Genomic DNA, 19,885 nt, shown 5'->3' with positions numbered 1-19,885 from the left:
TTGTCTTTTCCCAATGCTTCCTTTTTTTTTTAATACAGTCATGTATTGGCAGTAAGCAATTAAGGTGGTTTTACAGTTAGAATGTGACCTGTAGCAGTTGGAGATTATGGAATATTGTTTCTCCTGCAGCCTTGGACATGGCTTTGGGATTCAATTTTGGGTAAAATTTGCATATTGGGCCAGCAGTTCTATGAATCATAACCATAGCACAAACTCCCAAACTGAATTCAGCTTGGAGATCTGTCTCAGTGCTGACAACACTAAGGATGGCCAGCCTGTGCACAGACAAATTGGGTGGTGTTATTAGAAGTCATCTACTCATTCATTGTATAGCATGAAAATGTTATTTGCTGGTCCTGCACAGCAAAGACCATCTCTTTCATTTGTATGCAGCCCTCAGCAATAGGACCTTGTTGGCAAATCTTTACTGGTGTGCTATGTAGAAACTGGTGTGGTTTTTTTTGTTGGTTTGTTTTTTGTTTTTTTTTTTTTTTTTTTTTTATGATACTGTAGAGATTTGAATTTCAAGAAAAGATAAACAAACTGTTTAGAGAAGTTTTATAGACAGGTAAAGTTCTCCTTTCGGAGCAGTTCTTAAGGCATGAAGAAAGATTAGGCTGCTCTGAGGTACTGAGCAGGAGGACAACTGCACATTCACCTCATGCTTTACCCTGTTATGCAAGAAATACCTTTAACTTCAGTGGAACCAAATATGTGGTGAGGTACAACCCAGTAAAACTGAAAACTGTGTCTCCTACTCTTTTTGGCAGAGTTTGAGCTCACACATAAATTATCTGTATCTCATAGGAGTCATGTGGTATTTCCCACAAAAGGAGAGTCTTGCTCCTTGTCTGGATTGTTTAATGATTTTGACATCAGAGCCCTGACATGAGGTTTAGAGAATCTTGTTCTCACAGAGTCTCACTCTGCTTTCCTTCTCAAACTGAGAACGGCTTTTGGGCAAAGTCTCTAGATCACTATTTTAGGCAAAACCAAATTGACCAAGCCTCACTCACATAGTTTCAAGTTGCTTTTATGTGACATCATTTTGATCATGGTCTTAGAAGTGCTGTTACCAAAGTGCTCCCAGAAATTGCAGGAAGGATGCAGATGCTGTTGCAATATACATCTTTTATTTAAGGTTAACAACATTTTAAAATTCAAAACAGCATTCAACTAACCTTTTTGTAGTGCTTACCTAGTTTTGGATTTTCAGAGCAAACCATTACCTAGAAGCACATATTAGAAAAGAAATCCTTTAATCCTATTTCCTTACGTTTCTACCTCCCTGACTTAAAACCAGGAGAATATGAAGCTCTTGCAACCATAAGGAGCCCTCATACTTTGGTGGTGTCAGCCTTTGTCAATCAGTTTCTGTTTCAGACTGATTAAGTGTTTGCACTGAGGGTGCTCTATCATCACATTTTTCAGTGGGGAACAGCAGTAACAGCCAGCAGACATAAAAACTCATCTGAGCACATCAGGAGCAGCTTCAATTGTCTTGATGATGTGAATACAGCAGTCAGTGCACGGCTGTTTGCTGTGAGCTAGACTTCTCGTAAATACCTGCTGCTTGCTTGCTCAGCCACACTATGTTGGACTTCTCTGGGATGAAAAATTCTGTCTGAGAAACATTACAATTTGCAGTTGAGTAATCACCTTCCCTGCTGACCTGCTTTCCTGGAGGACAGCATACTGAGAATCTGATCCCAAAGGACAAAATGGTGAAGAGGAATGAAAATATTATCACTCAGATCTGGTTTTCCCTTTGGTGAAATCAATACCTACTCCTTCAGTTCCTCCTCTTAAAATATCATGAAAGTTCTCTTATACAAGTGTCCAAGTTTGGCTGCAGCACTGTGGAAATACTCCCATGGCTGTATTCAGCCATCTACACATTCAGATAATTTAAAATGTTAGTGTTCACTTTGGATAGATTGTATTATAACCTTTCTCTTCCCCCATTCTATATTTTCATATTTTTAAAAAAATGTTTTCTCTTATTTTTCATTAAATTCAACTCCCGGTAAGAGTCTGCATAAGGGAATAAAACAAGTCTTCAGAGCCTTCCACAATTAGCATATTCTCATCATGCTCCAGTAATTATCTCCATTGATACTTCAGTTGGGATGCTCTCATCACTACAGCATTCCCATGGGGGAAATTAAGATGTGAAACACTAAGATTACTCAGATTCCACATTTGCCATGTGCACTTCAGAGCCCTCACGGTCTTTGTGCATCTGACTCTGGCCAGCAAATCCTTTACCAGCAACCAAAACCAGCCCAGTTGTGCTTGTACCAGGCCACCGATGGTGTGTCAAAAGCACAAAATCTGTTCTTTACTTCTAGGGAGAAAAGATTCTTTAGTGAATCAGTGTTGCTCAGAGCTGCCTAGGAGCTGTTGGGGAGAGGAGTGTTTGGGTGTAAGGGGTATCATGCACAGTGCTTTTGTTCATTTTTTTTCTCTCCTTTGCTGCCTCCTCCACAAATAACCTCAAAAAGTCAGTCAACATCATCTTCATTCTCCATTTTATTCTCCTTCTCTACCTGCAGGACTCATTGGGTACAATATTCTTCTAATCTCAGAAGGTGCTTCGTTCCCTTCCCAAGGCCTGAACACCCTTTTCTATCTTCAGGTGGCATAAAGAAGTCTGTAGACCAAGTTAAAGTTCTTTATTCTACCAAAAAATGACATTTTTCCAATTTCAAAATGCAGCATCCCTACGTTCTCAGCTAAGCCTCTCTCCATTACTATCCCAGAAATCACCAATGGCCACTTCATAAAGCTCTAAAATCATTCATGCAACACCAGCATTATCCACCCCACCTGGTGTAACGTGTAGAAAGGAAAACAACCCTCAGAATCCCAGCAGTTCCTATCAGCTCTAGCTGCTCCCGAGAATGGTGTGTAGCTGTGTTTGTCTAAATTAAAGCAGGAAATTCAGGTGCTAAGCTTTTACCCAGGATTGCCCAGAGATGCATTACCACTCCCTTTCTGATTTGCACTGAATGGGCATCAGCCATAGCCAAATTTCAGGACAGTCTGCCTGATAAATTATGACTGACACTACATTGTATTGCAGGAATGAACTGTTTATTTCATCGTTGCCAACATTATGCAACTCTTTAGAAATAGTCAGAAAAACAGATGTGTGGTAGACAAAGTCCAGGATAGCCATGTCTCCTCCTCTTCCATCAAGCTCCCTGCCATAACTTCTGATCTCAGAGAGCGTCTGCAAAGCCTGTGAAAGCTGACAGGAACTTCTGCTGTGTTTCTGCTGAGGGAGATGAATTTCAGTACTCGATTTATTGGAAAATACTAGAACAGAAGCCCATCACACATTCCTGTGTGATGTTTTACAATATATCAACAATTTAAGAGTATAAGGAATGCATATTTCCAAGTTGTAGGTACTTTATAAGAAATCCCATTCAACAGAGATTTCCTCTTCTGTTCTTTGCTTTCTTAAACCAGTCGCACAGGAGAAAAATCTGTGTTGCATCAAAATACTTACTTAGCACTTACTGCCCTTCTGATCAATGGATGGTTTACAAAACCAATTTGGCTGAAGTTCATAATCTTAAACAAGAATTGTACAGAGCATCACCTAGAAAGGAAGGGAATATCCATGCCTTTGTGTTTGTGCATTAGTGTTATATATCTGAGATACTTATATTAAAAGCCAATGCCACAATTTCAGTTTAAGGAGACATGTACAAAGTTATGGGTGCTCTGAATCCCTCTACTCACAAGGAGTGTCAGGGCATAACCCAAAAGTAGGTGGTCCTTAGTAAATACTCTCAGTGGTTTAGGAAATACAGTAGCTGCAGCTTTAGTTTTCAATTGTCCTCAGAGATAAAAAACCCAAACACAACAGTTCCGTTTATACCCTCATACCACCTCTTTCCCCACTATATATGACTTAGGCTCGGATTCCTGAATGCTTTAGGAAGTTGTACGAACATCGAAGCTCAGAAAGGGAACAAATACGGACTGGATCAAACAGCGCGTCAGAGGAGGAAACAGCCCATGAAGCCGGTGGGTTTCTCCCCTGGGGTGGGATGGGCACAGCAGGCTGCCCGTGTGTCTGTGATCGGTTCAGTGAGGTCCCAGCCGGGGGTGGGTGAAGGTGTGCTCGGCCCTCGCTCCACAGCGGGGACGTTTGCTTCGACTGGAAGTGTGGCTGGACCAGCAGGGAAGAGCATTTTCACAGCAGCAAAGTTACGAGATCGCGAAGGAAAGGAGCGTTTTTAAACGTGTGCAAAGCAGCTGTGACTTCGGTCTGCTTGTTCGGACTGTGCCCGGTACAGCGCAGCATCAAGAAATAGTAAATAACGTGTAAAACAGGCAGAAAAGCGATGCCGTGGCTCTGAACTCTCGGGGCAAACCCCTCAGCCGATTCCGCCGGACGCTGGACGCGGGCCCGGCCGTGTCACACGGCTCGGCCCTCGGGCCCTGTGAGGCCGCCATCTTCCCCCGGGGTCGTGAAGGGAACTGCCTCCCGGGCGGGCTCTGCCCCTCGGCGGAGCGGCGGCGGCCGCTGCCACCTCCCGGTACGGTGGCGGACGGCGGCCGCCGGGGCCGCCCGGGGCCGGGAGCGCCGCGCCCGCTCGGGGCGGCCGCGGGGCCCCTGCCGGGGGGCGCGGGCGGGGCCGCCTCACGCCAGGGGCGGGGCCGGGGCCGCGCGAGGCAGCCCACTGCGCGCGCGCACCGCACCGACGCCCCCGGCACGGGACTGTGACGGCGTAAGCAAACCCGCGTTAGCCCCGCCCCCCGGGGTGTCCCGCTTGACGGACACGTGAATAGACCAATGAGCGCCGGGGATCCCGCCCGAACCGGCGGTGCCGGGGCGGCGGCGGCTAATCGAGAGCTGCGGGCGGGGCGGGTCGGTTGTGCGTTCCCAGGCGCCTCGGCCGGGCTCTCAGTGCGCTCGGGGCGGTGCCGGCGTTCGGAGTGCTTTGGGCCGGCGGAGCGACGGGCGGGCCCGGCATGGGTGTGAGGTAGGGCCGGCCCGGCGCACGCAGCGAGTGCGGCCGGCTGTCGGGACCGGGTGTACGCGGCGGTGGGACGCGGAGCCTGGCGGAGGATGGAGGACAAGAAGGAGGAGGGCGAGGCGGAGATCCAGGAGCACGGGCCCGAGCACTGGTTCAGCAAGTGGGAGCGGCAGTGCCTGGCTGAGGCCGAGCAGGAGGAGGCGCTGGCGCCGGAGCTGCAGGACGATGCGGCGGCTCAGCCCGAGCACAAGCAGCAGAAGCTGTGGCACCTCTTCCAGAATTCGGCCACCGCCGTGGCGCAGCTCTACAAGGGTGAGCACGGCCCGGGGCCCGGGGAGGGCACGGCTGGGGGGCTGCGGCCGGGAGGCCGGTGGGGCCCGAGCGCGGCGGAGCCGGGGCCCGGGCAGTGGGGGGTGGGGGCGCCGAGCAGCCGCGGAGCCGCCGGGGTGGGGAGGTGCCCGCGGCGGTACAAAGGGGCCGAGGCGGCGGGAGGAGCGGCTTGCCGGCCCGCGGCCGCCCTCAGAGACGGACGGGAAAACAAAATGGCGAGAGGGAGGGGGAGCCGCGGTCGCGGCCCGGACAGCGCCCGGCGCGGCCTCCGGGGCGGCTCCTGCGCCGGCCCGGCCCGGCCGCACCCCCTCTCCTGGCTGCCGGAGCGCTCGGGCCGCAGCGCGGCCGCGGGGTGTCGGGGCGCTCCGGCGGGGGCCGCGCCGGGAGGGTCCAGGCGGCGGGGGCGAGCCCCCAGTGCCGGGGCGGGTGGGGGGGGCCGGGAAGCCCGGCCCTACCGGCGGCTCCCGACGCCCGGCCCCGGGAAGAGACTCCGACAAAATGGCGAAGCGGGGCCGGGCTCATTGTGCGGCGGGGCCGGGGCGGGGGCGGCCGGGCGCTCCCCACCGCGCCGGGGGTACCGCGCCCGCTGCCACGGCCGGGCCGCTGCCCGCCCGCCCCGCTCGGCCCCGATCCGGAGCTGGCTCCGGAAGGTGGAACAAAATGGCGAAACCTAACATGGCCGTTCGGAGCGGGTGACTCCAAAATAAACAGCGTGTGTCCTTCCCTCCCTGCAGACCGGGTGTGCCAGCAGCCGGGGCTCTCCCTCTGGGTCCCCTTCCAGAACGCCGCCACTGCGGTCACCAACCTCTACAAAGGTAAGGGGCTGCCCCCCCGCTGCCCCGGCAGCCCTCCCCGCCGAGCCGGGCCCCACTCTGCCTCCTGCCCCGGCTTACTCATAAGTAGAGCCTGTTAATGTCTCTTATTCACCCTGATAAAATCTAACCCGAGACTGCTTCCTGAATCTTGCAGGTTTTCCCTGGGCCTCTTTAGCTGACGGTAGCTGAATCTTTTCAGTTGCCTCATGTCCGTGACTCATAAACTTAAAGGGTGTTTTACTTTGAGACCCTTGAAAAAGAGAATCTTTAATGTGTGTGTGTTTCTTGTGAATTAAAGGGGAGCGTACAATGCCTTGTTAAACAGTACTGAAATTCCCTGCATTGTTTATATTTCACGGTGCATTAGATGTTGGGGTGTCAGTATAATGCCTTCTCTTTTGTGTTGAAGCAAAGTCGGGTTTAGTGTTCATAAAATTCTGCATAGATGTTATGTGACAGAAAGTTTTATCTCCTTGTTGCAGTGAGGCTTCTTAAGTAAGCCTCCCAGTTTATTTTAAGCCCTAGAATGTCATTATGGCTGTGTCCAGCGTTGCTGCAAGAAGGCAGTGTTAGCCAGAACTTTGATAGCAGTGTGCTCAGCATGTGGCTGTGCTTTAGTGCTGGTTTACTGGGTGTTTCTGAACTCTGCAGTTCTTTGGCTTGTCACAGGAATTCTTGTCTGCTGAGGGATCATTCAGTGGTTTTAACTTTGTTTAAAAGGTTGTGCTAAAATGATACGTATCAGTGAAGGCTGAAATTGGCACATTGTGATTCCCATTGTTACTGCCTTCCAATCTAAGGGAGGGGGAAGTGCTTTAAAGTTCCAGAGGTTTGTTTTTCTGGCTTATAGTTTGATTTATTTCCCTTATTGTTGTTTTTTTTTTTTCCTTGATCTGTACAGCATTATCTGTAGTTCTACATCTATGCTTCTTCATTTGCCTCCAGTTTTGTCATTTTGGGTTTGCTTTAAGCAGTTGAACTTGCTGTGTTTGTGGTGGGTGATCAGGTTTCTGACAGATGTGGACAGAGCAAGGAGGAAATGTAGGTGCACAGCCCTCACTGCCAGAGCTTTGCCTCCTGCAGAAAGTGCATTTGAGTGCTCTGTCTGTGTGTCAGGTCATGGGCAGGGGCAGCACCTCAGAGCAGGAAGGTGCTGGCCTGAGGGAGTGGGTCACTAGAACATGTCCGGGGACAATAGTCATTGGAGACTGGTGCTGGAGTAGCAGCAGGTGGTGTTCATAAATTGTCTGGAGTAATTACAGTCTGTCTTTACAAATGGCATGGCTCTCCCTTACTGCATCTTTAGTGTGAGGACTTAGAGGCTGTTTATTTCTGGTTAAAATGTTTGATTACTTGTGCTCTAGGCAAAAGGAGCCTTTTTGTTGGTGATGATGTGATTAACTGGTGAGTAGGTGACCAGGGAAACTGGAGTTTAAGTTGGAAACTGACTTTAGTCAGGTATAATGTAATACTTCAAAAACCAGCACCTGAAACAAATGTTCTCTTCAAACAGATCCTGAAGTGCTGAAGTACCTGAGTTACTCAGGAATGCCATCTTTCAGTTTACTTGCAAGTCAGTAGAAATTTGGTGGTAACCTGGTAGAACCAGCTGAACACCATCATATCTGACAAGCTGGAGTCTCTTACTGTGAGCTTGCCTTCCCCAGTGCTGAACATGGCTCTGAAAAAAACTCTTGTTTTTCACGTTCTCGGTACTGTTTGTTTTGGAGGACTCTGTCAAAACACTGGAGGAGTACTTGGTGTGGTGAAGTGAACACCACAAACTGCCTCTTGCCTTGTCAGCTGCTTTCTGATCTGATAAATACTTGGATTTTTGAGGCATCATCTTTTTAACAGGAGCAACCCGGGAAATGGTGCATAATGAGAATGCCATGATGTCTTGAATGTCAGCATTTCTTCTGCATATAGATTAGAAGTTTAATATCACACCACACTGATGGTCTTACATCCTGAATTTCTGGTGCTGGGGATAGAGACTACATTCAAGGCACATCATTATCTTGAAGATTGCACTAAAAAAGTGAAGGCATGGCTTGTAATGTAGCATTTAGAACTTAAGGCCATTGTGGGACGTTCTTGGTATATGTTAGAGTAAGACTTCTGAGCCTACAGTTTGCCTTGTTTTTATTAAAAAAAAACCCTGAATGTTTTTTAATGTTAATTTTGACTTGGTAATTTCAGAATATATGCAGCTGGGCTGCTTAGGTTTTGCCGGCTTAACTTTGTAAACAAAGTAGTTGTGGCTTTTACCATAAAAATCTAATCTACCCGGTGTAATGATGCTTGAAACTTCTCTGGGCTGCATCAGCAGTCAGTGTTTGACCTCACACCTAGTTCACAGTTAGCACTTGGTGAAGCATTCTCATACACAAGGAAGGCAGGGTATTGACGTAAAATCGGCCTCCAAGCCTCAGAAGGACACTCCTGGTATTTCAGGAAGTGATTGAAGGAGTATTTTCAGTTTCCAAGTTGGCTCCAGAGTGTTTGGGCAGCTTTTCCTGCCAGTGCATGGGAGTCTGGGCTGCTGTGGTGTATAAAATGGCAGGAGGAATAATCTGTCCCGTTGCCATTGTTTTCAGGGGAATTAGCATTTGTAAAAGCAGCCTTTAGATTACAAAGTAGTGCAGGGAAAATACTCTAGAGTGGATAAAAGTGGCAGGTGAAGTGTCTTTTGTGTACCTGTTTAGTTTCTGCTCCAAAAGCTCCAAGATTTCACTCAGCTCAGTTTGAGGTGGTTTTGGTCTGTTGTTAGGTTTGAAGGGCTGCTCTTTGGCAGTGTTGATCTCAGTGCTGTCTTTTATGGACTGTGCAGTGGTGCCTTAGAATATAAGTGCAAGGATAGCATTTAATGGTAGTTCTTTTTGGGTTCTGGAGTGTGACAAAGCTACATTACATGTGTACATCACTGTTTATAAACCAGTATCTTGGGATAGCTGTTCTTAAAGAAATACCTTCATGTTCTGGGCAAATGGTTTCTGCCTTGGGCTTCAATAATAAAGCAAGAATATAAAATGCTGTTTAAATCAGCTTTGCTACATCGAGAAAATTTTGTGGAATTCAGGTAAACACAGTTGGAGTGGATATGTTCATGTCTTTTAAGGAGCAAGAGCAACATAACAGTACTTCACATGAAAATGAAATAGGTCTTGTCAAAGCTCTGATAGCAAACCTTTGATGAGCAAGATGAGCATAATTATGTAGTGAACAGGATTTGTCCCACCTGTTACTGTGGTTTGAAACTTACTCAAACTGGTAGCCAGAAATACACTTCCCCAAGTTTGAAAGCAACTTAATACATGGTATTCAAGTCTTTTGGAGACACAGTTATAACTGATGGGCACAGGTGACTGCATTAACAGAGTGAAATTGCATTTTGTAGTAGGATTTATTGTAAATGGTGTGTTTAAAGCTTTTGTATATCAAAATTGCCATGGGATCCTAAATGGGCAAGGAAACTTTCTTAGCCTTTCTAAATGGTTTGTTGGCTAATTGAAGGACATTGGGGACACTTGTATTCTAACTAGTTTCAAAACTATGGCCTGTGAATTGCCTCTGCAATTGAAATTCAGCTGAAAATAACTCAAGATTTCTGTCAGGTTCTTTTTTCTGGCAGTTCCTTACCTGTCAGAATGAAGAAAAGCAATTACTCCTTATGTTGGGGCTTCCTGGCTATATTGATGCATTTTGTGTGTCTACGTCTGTTGTCCATTGATTTTAGTATCTTCCTCAGTCTGACAAACTCTAAGTGTGTTTTTAATGTAAATAAACAGTGCTGCAGTGTTGACCTGAAGTGCAGTAAGCGCTGTTTAAGTGGTGTTGGAGTTGCTGTTGACTGTGTCTTGTAAAGAGGATGGAACGTTTTGGCCGATACTCCCTTCAGGTTTAGTGGAGCTCCTCTTGGCTGCTGCAGCCGCCTTGGTGTGCTGCCTTATGGTGTCACCTGTAGAAGATGTAGATACTTCTTCTTTCCCATGGTTGACAGGAAGCCACATCAGTGTGTGGAAGCTGTGCTGTCCGTTGCTGTGTAACACTGAGACCTTTTTTCTGTCTTCCTGCAGAGAGTGTGGATGCCCACCAGCGGAGCTTTGATTTAGGAATTCAGATAGGCTATCAGCGGCGGAACAAGGATGTGCTAGCCTGGGTTAAAAAACGCAGAAGAACGATTCGAAGAGAAGACTTGATCAGCTTCCTTTGTGGAAAAGTCCCTCCTCCAAGGAATTCTAGAGCTCCCCCAAGACTGACTGTAGTATCCCCTAACCGAGCTACTTCGACAGAAACTAGCTCATCTGTAGAGACTGATTTGCAACCCTTCCGTGAAGCCATAGCTCTGCATGGTAACAGTCACTTTTTCAATACTACTTGGTTCACATTGGGTGGGGGTTCTTAAAGCATGTTTGCCGTGCCGTAACGTGTCGTGTACCTGCTGTTCCAGCTGAAGGTATCCCCTTCATTCTTTATGGGAGTTTTTGCATGTATAAGACATGTGTTGGCTGCTAAAAATTTGTATAGTTGAGTATTTTGACTGAAGAAAAGGTATTGAATAAAAGTGAAGTTTGGGTCTGTAGTATTCCACAGCTGTGAACTCAACAGTTAATTATCAAGTCTTGATAGTGGTTTTGAAGCATGAAGAGACTTGGCATTCATACCAATGCTAAAGTAAACAGAATTCTTGGAAAATGGCAATGCTATGTTAGCAACTACTTAAATATTAAGATTTGACCACTAGCAAATTTTGGGGGGCTTAGGGAGGGAATTTGACATCTGAGGCTTCTGTCTCTAGCTCTCTAGCACCTTTATTAGGCACTGGGTAATGCAGTTCAGCACTCTACTTAAAGTACCCTGGGAAGGGTGATTCAATTAGACGTGTTTGAAATAATTGAGTGCTGGTCAGAACTTAGTTCTAGTTCTCTTTCAGATTTACTGTCTTCCAGTGTCATACTGAATTGCCTTCCTTGCCATCAGCAGCAGTGGTGGTGGTGTATCTCTTTTCAGACATGAATATTCAGTAGCTTATTCTGTGTTGGATTATGATTTAGGAAGTGATAGACAAATGTGCTTTAAATTGCTCTTGAGGTGAGATGAGGCAGTTCACCTCTGGGTTTTATGCCTTCTAAAATTCAAAAGGGTAGCAGATATCTTGAGGTATAAACCCTAGACTACTCTAAGAGTAAAAATTAAGCTATCTAGAAGTGGAACCTAAATGAATTTTTTACTGTCTGGATATTCTCAGTCGGGGGTAGAATTGTTGAGTTAATTAGAAGAGTCAATTCCTGAAAATGCGATCTTGGCTTCTGCTGTGCTGTGGTGGTTTTTCAAGAGACACAATCCAGACACTGTTACTGTACAGGTGACAGACTAAATCTGGTATTACTTGCTACTCTGTTGCCATTTAAACCAAGCATGCTTCCCCACCCAGTCATGTCGGTTTTGGCAGTTTCCTGTCTCATACTGGGAGGGGGTTAGGGAATTCTGTGCACCACTATTGCTTACTCAGTGTAGATAAAATTAATTTCATGAGAACAACTGCAGAAGCTGGCACTCACTGTGATAAGCACTCTCATAAAAATGATTTTCTCAAAATACAGTTTAGTCTGTGGAGTTGGATTTAACTGTAAAGGCTCAGTCTCAGGTGAGAGGAAGTATAGGTAGACTCACTTCAGCACAGTGAGCTCTGTGAGTAAGCTCAGAGGCATTTTTAGTGGTAGTATGGCTCCTTTTGTGCCCATGTATCATTTCCTAGCGTTTGCTTTGTACAGAGGTGGTTTATGGAAGTCACTTCTCTATGGCATGAGGATGTGAACAATGATGTGTTAAGTTTCCCATATTTCACAGTGTAATGCAGGCTCATGAGGAAGTTCTGTCCCTGTAATGGCACTGCAGGGACTCAAAATGTACTTTTCCCCTTCATCAGCTGGTTGACAAGATTACATGTCAGTCACCTTCTGGATTAGGTTCTCCTCATATCAGTTTCAATCTGGTCCTTGACACAAATGCTTTTGTGCTGATCCTTTAGTGACTAGGCTTGTATTGGGCCTCAGAACTGGTTTTAGGTTATTGCCTACAATGTCTGCATTACTCCAGCTTCTCCCCCTTTTTTTTCCTTCAACATTAAGGAAGTTGTGATTAAGCAATGTCGCAAACTCAGTTCCTATTTATTGTAAGGCTTCCCAAAACTACGTTTTGATTTTGAAACCTGCCAAGGATCTTCAGGTGTGTGTAGATAATTGTAATTTTTGGCACAATGTTTGAAAGTGCTGCTTGTGGGTATCACGAGGGAACATGAGAACCTGGTGATGGTGAGGAGCAGTCCAGGCATGGAGGTTTTGAGAGGAGTTTACAACTGGCATTTAAAGGAGGGGGGCTGTTTTGTGCTGCTTGGCTTCCTGGTGGGAGTAGGGCATTTCTTCATTGAGTGGGTTGAATTAGATTTGAGGGATAATGCTGAAACTTTGCTGCTTGCAGCAAGACCTGTTCCAGTGAAGCGGTGATAGGTATGGATAGCCTACAGCACCACGTGAAGCTCAGTGGAAGCAGAGGTGGTGTTGGCTTCTCAGAAATGGGTCTAATATATGTCTAAAGACCACGGTGTTAAAACTTGCTGATCTTGCCCTTTGATGGTGGAAAATACCTCTTTTTTCATCATGTAAACCCCTAAATGCATCATAAGCACATTGAAATTTTTGACAGAAGCAGTGGTAACAAAATAGCTAATTTTTCAGTATTTCCTGGAACATCAAATACAATTCTAGGTGTATGCCCTAGACTACACCATTGGAGAATAGCATCCTTTAGGCATTAGTACAATTCTTAAACTGTATGCTGCATCTGAAAACAAATATCTTAAAAATGGATTTTTGGCCTTGCCTCTTCTGTCTCCAGCCCTCTGACCTGTATTTTATCTCTTCAAGATGGTTGACAGTTTTTTGGGCAGGGTGTTGACCCCAGAATTTCATCTTGTTATACTGATTATCAAGACTTTCTACTACAAGAAAACTTGTCTTGAAAACAGAACAGTAGAGAAGAACTTGTTATAGTAGCTAAAAGCAAAATTGTCATGACAAAAAATTAGGCATGAGAATGTGTAAGATGTGTGTGATCTCCCTTTTAACTCTGGCACCAATGCTCTGCAGTTGTTACTGAAATCTTCAGTGTTAGTGAGAATGAGACTTTGGAACCTTACTCCTGAGAGAGTAAATGTTGGAAAACAACATCTTTTCCCTTATTATCAGCTTTTCACTGTTAGCATGCTGATGGGTAACCTTTGAAATAAAGCAAATGGTGACTTGAATTGTGACTATTTGAAAAGAAGTTCAAGCCTTTCAGAAAAGCTGAGTAGTTATCTCAAGGTAATACATGATGTTTTACTGTGAAGTGCCAGTGCAGTTTTCTGAAACTTTAATGAAACATCAGCCTGATGCTTGGTGTTTTAAGATGTGATAGTAGAAGATAATACCTTTATTGTCCAACATCTCAATTACAGAGTTGGGTTTTTAACTTCCATTAGTCCCTGAAATGTGATTGCAGCCAGGGAAAGCACGGATGTATCTTCACCTGCTCTCTGGCTGTGTATTGACGTTTCCAGTTCTGTAATAGATGAGTTTCAAATGACAGAATTCCATCAATCTGAGCTAACAGTACCGGATTCCCAAACAGTTCTGTGTGCTGGGACTCCTTGTGCCTGGCTGTAGCTGCTGTACCAGGTGTGGAGCACAGCCCATGTCCTTTACTGTGGATGTCCTCCATGTTTCACAGCCCATCCTCCCAGGAGAATGGGAGAAAATGCTGGGATTTGGGGAGGGGGAAGAGGCAAGCTTGGAAAGGTAATGCTGAAATGCATTTGACTTGAGCATTCTTAATCAAAGATTAGGTGAATTTGGGAAAAAATAGGGCAACAGTACAGTGAGAGAATATTAGTTCTTTTTCTCCTTAGCTTTAGTCTTGAGCTTTAGTGTTGATGTATAAAATTCATGTGATTTGGTCTCCTTAGGGTAGGGAGAACACTTCCATGTGTAAGTGTGTCCCCTTAAGAGTCTGAATTTCCCCTAGGCCTTCAGATTTGCTTCTCAGAATATTGAAGTGCAGTTTAAACCAGGAGCAGTTAGCAGAGTGCAGAAGCAGCAGTTGGTGAAAGAGGGGATGGGAGAACAGAGTTCAGATTGGTCTAATTTAAAGGTTGTGTGTATATATAGCTGTGTTGGAATTGTGTTTTGGTATGTGCTGCTAAAACTTGCTCTTTGAGCCAGTATTATGGAAGGATGAATATGACAGAAGGGTGACAAGGATCTCCCTGCATGCCATTTTGTATTTATCTGGGGTTATTAACTAATTCCTCCTTTAGTCACACTTATCTGAGCGTGAATGTTCCTTTTGATACTTCCTGATTAAAACTTGTAGAAAACAATAGTTAGTTACTATTACTGCACTGAACAGTAGCTACCCGGTATATTATGCTGTGGTGGTGACCTGAATAAGTTGTACGTGGGCATGGTTGTAGTGCAGATGAAACAGCATTTACAGTTTGTTAGACCAGTGGTGATAAACTTGCTAATTTTGAGTTGACAGTTTCAACTGTTTTGTAATCCATGAAACATACTTTTGGTCAAGCATTCTAATATCTTGATAGTTTGGGAGTGTACTTAGTTATAAATTGGCTAGTATGTCACAGCTCTTTCTAATAGGACTATTAGACCTTTAGAATATAACTTTTTGTAAAGTCATTATCTGTGAAATGTCATATTGTTGATGACTGAAAGATATGACAGGAATGAGAATGTACTAGGCACTGTGAAACGTTTGAGGTATGCCTTCCATTTCAAAACCTTTCCAGTTTAAAAAGGGGGTGAGAGCCATGTGTGCTTTCTTAAACAATAAAGGAAATGTCCCTGGTAGAAAGGAGGGGGAGACTTCACAGGTGGATGTGAGATGATGGGAAGTGTTAAGCTACGTTAGCAGCTGTTTGGATCTCTGTCCTGTGGTATGGACAACACTGGTCTACCTGTGCTTAGGCCATATTAATCACAATATAGATACTTGAGGTTTGAAATGGTGTTTGCTGACAGTTGTGTCACCTCACCACTTCCTAGTGTCACTAACTCCTTTAAAGACTTTGGGAAGAGCTCTGAGTCTGCTGAAAGCTTAAATCCAGAGTAATTCACAGTAAATGGTTTTTGAGATTTCCTCTGCCTTGCCGCAGCTTCCTAAGGAAAAACTTAACTCTTTTCTTCCCTGTTGACCAAAAGTAGAGTTTTTGGGTGTTGCAGATTGTTCTCAGAGATGTTGGTTCCATGAAGTGGCATCTTGATACTTGAATTTGTCTTGAGTTGGCTTTGACTCTTCCCTGTTAGCTCAATTAGCCAATTCTAAACTGTGATGTGAGTGTTTCATTTGGAAGTGTTGCTGTCCTGCATGGATGGGCAGTGCTGTGTAATCTGGTTACCTGCCAGGAGCTGAGGTTGTCACTCAGCTTGTCAGTGTGCCCAGCCATGACTCTTACTGGTACTAAATACCTGTGTGAGATGCTGGATTAACCTGTAGCTCAAAGTCCAGGCTGTGATGCAATATCCTTGTATTCTCATCTGTAGAAATTAATTCAGAGCTACTCTCCTGCCTTAGACACCAAGTTGGATTGAAGATTTTAACTCCTAATTATCTCTCGAAGGTTGTTTGTGTATTTAAATGCACAATGATTCAGCATTACCTAAATAGTGGGAAGTCAGTGACTGCTTTAGGCATTGCTTGTGAACTTTAGCCAGTCTGGTTTAGAATGTGCTGCAGTGTGTTACAGGTGCATCTTTTAACTATCAACTATTTTAAAGAATGCTTGTTACTTGAAAAAGCTCCACTTAAAAACATAGTTCTTCAGTGGTGCCAAAAAAATGTCTTTTCACATTATAGGTCAGTTTTGAGGTTTATTTAGAATAATTTTTCTTACCTTACTTGGGTGCTAGATATAGTAAAAAGATGTCATGGTAAAACTGAATTTCTGTGTTGCTCATTTGGTATGAGTTGTATAGCAGTTAATGATAAGTGATGTAGATTGTTGATTCTCAAGTGTAAGCAATGACACTGAACTTGTGTGGTCATAGCAGTTTTGCTTGGAATAGAGATGTCGGAGGAAATCTCTACAATCAGTTTGGGTTTGAAAAAATGTCACCTGTATGCTGTCAGGTTTTTTTCCAGTTTAAATGTACAGGGTGAATTAATGTTTTTTTTCTAATGTATGTCATGCCAGTTGAAATTAAACTACTGATGTCTTTGAATTGTGATTTGTTACCTGCCCAAATGATGCATGTTAGTAGTTTATCCAAGGTATGGTGTCTGAATTGGCTTTTTCTCATGCATTTGTCATTAAGTAGCTGCTTTACTTTCTTTGGTAGATGCATGGGAAATTCTTTTCCTAATGGTTTTGAATTTAAGCTTGACCTTAATCCTGAGAATACTGTCACAAGCTTCATTTCTGAGTTGCCTTTACACTAAAACAGCTTCTTCTGTTTAAATGCTTTCTGCTATTGTGAATGAATGATGATTTTGCTATTAATCAAATCTGCAGGGTGCCTCTTGGAGTTCAGACCATGCTTCTGAGCCCTGTTTGAACACCGCTTGGAGCTGTAAACAAAAGCCCTAAGAAAGAATCAGTGATTAGTGGCTGTATCTCCTGGTTGTTGTGCAATGCCAGATCTGTGTAAAAGTATTTCCTGTGCTGTTACAAGTTTGAAGCTTTAAATGTTCACTCAGTAATGTTCAACAGAGTGAAGTTGGTTGGCCTGCTCCATCCTGACTGGTGTATCAGCCTGCCATTGCTGCCGATGGCTTTTAGCCTTCAGCTTCTCACTGAGGTTTCTGGTGATTGGTGTAGTTTTAGCAGTTCTCTCTTCCCAGAGCCTCTGAAGTTGCCTGTTTGGCCTCCCAGCAGCTGATGGGTCAGGTTTTGTTAGGCTTGACTTGTCAGTCAGTGATTTTTGGCTGCTCATTTGACAGTACGTGGAGATGTGAATTAATGCACACAAGATTTATGATGGCTGGACAGAGCTATAGAATATCTGAGACTGGAGAAGAGAGCTCTCTCTAAGATTTTGAAGGTTACCAAGAGTGAATATTCCGGGATAGTTCAACATTTCTTTGTTCTTACTGTTAGAAAATACGCAGATCTGTCATCTTCCTTATCTTTCCTAGGGCCAACAGATGTTTCTGTACTCTCCTACTATACTCAGATTTGAAGAAGTTATGGTAGCGAAGATGTTTGTCTTATCTCTGAGCTCCTGTTTGCCTCTGAATACAGCCTGAATTGGAAATCAAGTAGTTAGACTTTTCGTGTATTAGTCCTTACTAAATTTATATTTTGCAATGTCCCACTTGTGTAAAATTGTATTGTTACAGAAGGAAGAGGTTAAATTGGTATGAAACTTCATGGTTGTCTTTTTATGGCCTTGTTTCTGCAAGAAATAAACTTCAGTTTGCATCCAACACTATTAATCTGAATACAAACCAAAGTACTTGCAGGGTACCTGTGACAGTGATTTGTATCAGATCTGTTGATAACAAATTTCGGGTGATTGTCATGTGGTTTTCCTTGCTTGTTCTTTAAGTGCATTTCTGAATTTAATAGTACCAATGTGTTGACTGCTAGTGTTAGCCATGAAATAAAAGCTTGTATTTATAAACTAGCTGTGGTGTTCACCTGTGTGAGACCTGCTGCCATGCTGCAGTTTCCTTCAGGGAGTGAAAAGGAAGCAGGGTGGTGGTGTTGATACGAGACCAGGTCAGTTCAGCTGGAGAGTCCTTGGCAGGGCTGTGTAACTCTTGGTCCAGCGTGAAGCCTTTAAATGGAAATTACCTGCTCTTGAGTACGTCCATGTTTTGAATAGCGTGTCCCGCTTATGGAGTTAATGTTTGCCGGAGTGTGCTGTTACAACCTGGTGTATGAGCTGACTTCTAACGCCATTAAAAGCAGTTGTGGTAATTACTGGATTGTTTCACGGGCTGAAAGCTGAGGAGGTGTGCTCTAGACTGCAGTGGTACAAACAGTAAGGTGAAGTGTGTCTGGGATCTCAGCGGAGTTCGGCTGGGCGCGATCCTGTATGGCACAGGTGGGAAGTGAACTTTGTGTGCTGTCTGACTGAAGACCTTTTTCTCTCTCTCCCCAGGTCTTAGTGGTGCAATGGCTAGTATAAGTGTTCGCTCGAGTACCCCAGGCTCGCCTACTCACGTGAGCAGTGGCTCCAATGCTAGTCGAAGGAGAAATGGACTCCATGATGTTGATTTGAACACTTTCATATCAGAAGAAATGGCACTCCACTTGGACAATGGTGGAACTAGAAAGCGTACCTCAGCCCAGTGTGGCGATGTCATTACAGACTCACCAACTCATAAACGCAACAGAATGATCTAAACTGCAAAAATTTCAAACCCACCATGCTGCTTGAAAGCCACTTGATCCTCAGAGTACTATTGAAAAGGAAACATGAGGCCATCTTTCCATATTCACTGTTTAAGAGAAAGAATTCAATAAATGCCATAAAGGAAGTTTTAGATATTACATTAGATGCCTCTTGTAACTGCGGCTTTCTTAAACTATATTCTTAGCAGAGGACATCAGATATTGTGTAGTAGTTAGCAAGATCATCATAGGCGAACATGTATCTGTTCCAAGGCTAAAAGTGACCTTACTTGTATTATTAAAGGGAAAGGAAATTTCAGATGTTTATTTGGCTATAGAATTCTTTTTTTTCCTTTTTTTTGTTTTTTTTTTTTTTTTTTTTTTTGTTTTTTTTTTTTTTGTCCTTTATTTCCTGCTTTGAGTATTTGCTTAAACAGTATTGCCAGTTTGACTGAAATTGTCTACAACATGACTTGGCATCTTTGTCAAAACTGCAGGCTTCCATTTTTGCAGCACTGTACCATGCACCTAGTTTCTGTATAGTAACAGTGTGCAAGTTATAAATATTGGACTGTACCCTTTTTAGTTTTAAAAGCAGTTGATAATTCTGGTGATTGTGTGATAATGTAAAGAGGTGCTATGATGGTCATGCAATTAATACTTAATATTGAATCAATACAAGGATCTTTATTGGATTCACTTTGTGTGTTCTAGTGCTCTGAAGTAGCAATATTAAACTTTTCCCCAATTAACTTCATAGGCTTTTAAATCAGTTTGAGAAAATATATGTACTTATTGGTATTATCCTTGTGGTAATCATACACAGTGCAGACTGCACCAGTGCTGACCTAAATTTAGAGAAAAATGTCCTGTAATTGGAAAATAGGCTTTTCTGTTCAGTATTAGTGAAGGGTAGGTTTTGTGTACACCCATATCCTATTTTACATTTCTTGTGGAGTAATTGCCCATTGCTGGGGAGGGGTGGGAGGAGAGGGAATGTGGGGAATAGTTGGAAAAGGGGTGTGTTCTAACAAGTAAGACTTCTGGTCACATGTGGAAACTTGGACTAACTTAAACAAGATTCTGTGATGCCACCCCCTTCAGGAGGGAGTGACATGCAGGTTCTGTGAAGTGCTAAGAAAATAATTTAAAACTGGAAGTTGATTATAAAACTCTGGATAAACATGCTGTAAGCATGAATTAAAAAGGATAAATGGCTTTCTTTTTGTGTTTAGCTTACATTCATAGGATTGAACTCTGGCTGCCGTAACTTAAGCATAGTCTAAAACTGAACTAGAGATCAAGACTGATCTGCTGCAAAGCTGGTTTTGACTGGGGAAGGACAG

The 19,885-nt window shown here is 44.1% G+C and overlaps 1 protein-coding gene and 1 long non-coding RNA gene across 2 annotated transcripts; one reads left to right on the top strand and one right to left on the bottom strand.

The window, feature by feature from the left end:
- Nucleotides 1-3,355: 3,355 nt before the first annotated feature.
- LOC136297851 (uncharacterized) lies at nt 3,356-4,487 on the bottom strand. Its single transcript, XR_010723237.1, has 2 exons — nt 3,998-4,487; nt 3,356-3,610 (listed from the first exon to the last, which is right to left on the bottom strand). It is a non-coding gene; the product is annotated as an uncharacterized lncRNA (long non-coding RNA).
- A 395-nt stretch (nt 4,488-4,882) lies between these two features.
- Nucleotides 4,883-19,759, top strand: HAPSTR1 (HUWE1 associated protein modifying stress responses). The gene is made up of 4 exons (XM_066197673.1): nt 4,883-5,309; nt 6,062-6,142; nt 10,222-10,497; nt 18,307-19,759. The coding sequence occupies exons 1-4, from the start codon at nt 5,090-5,092 to the stop codon at nt 18,549-18,551; spliced, it is 822 nt and encodes a 273-aa protein (XP_066053770.1). The 5' UTR covers nt 4,883-5,089; the 3' UTR covers nt 18,552-19,759.
- Nucleotides 19,760-19,885: the final 126 nt, after the last annotated feature.

The sequence above is a fragment of the Chamaea fasciata genome, unplaced genomic scaffold, assembly GCF_029207755.1.
Source record: "Chamaea fasciata isolate MVZ Bird 193981 ecotype frontalis unplaced genomic scaffold, bChaFas1.0.hap1 SCAF_16, whole genome shotgun sequence".
In the NCBI taxonomy this organism is placed as follows: domain Eukaryota; kingdom Metazoa; phylum Chordata; class Aves; order Passeriformes; family Sylviidae; genus Chamaea; species Chamaea fasciata.
This window is presented reverse-complemented; position numbering and strand designations above follow the sequence as displayed.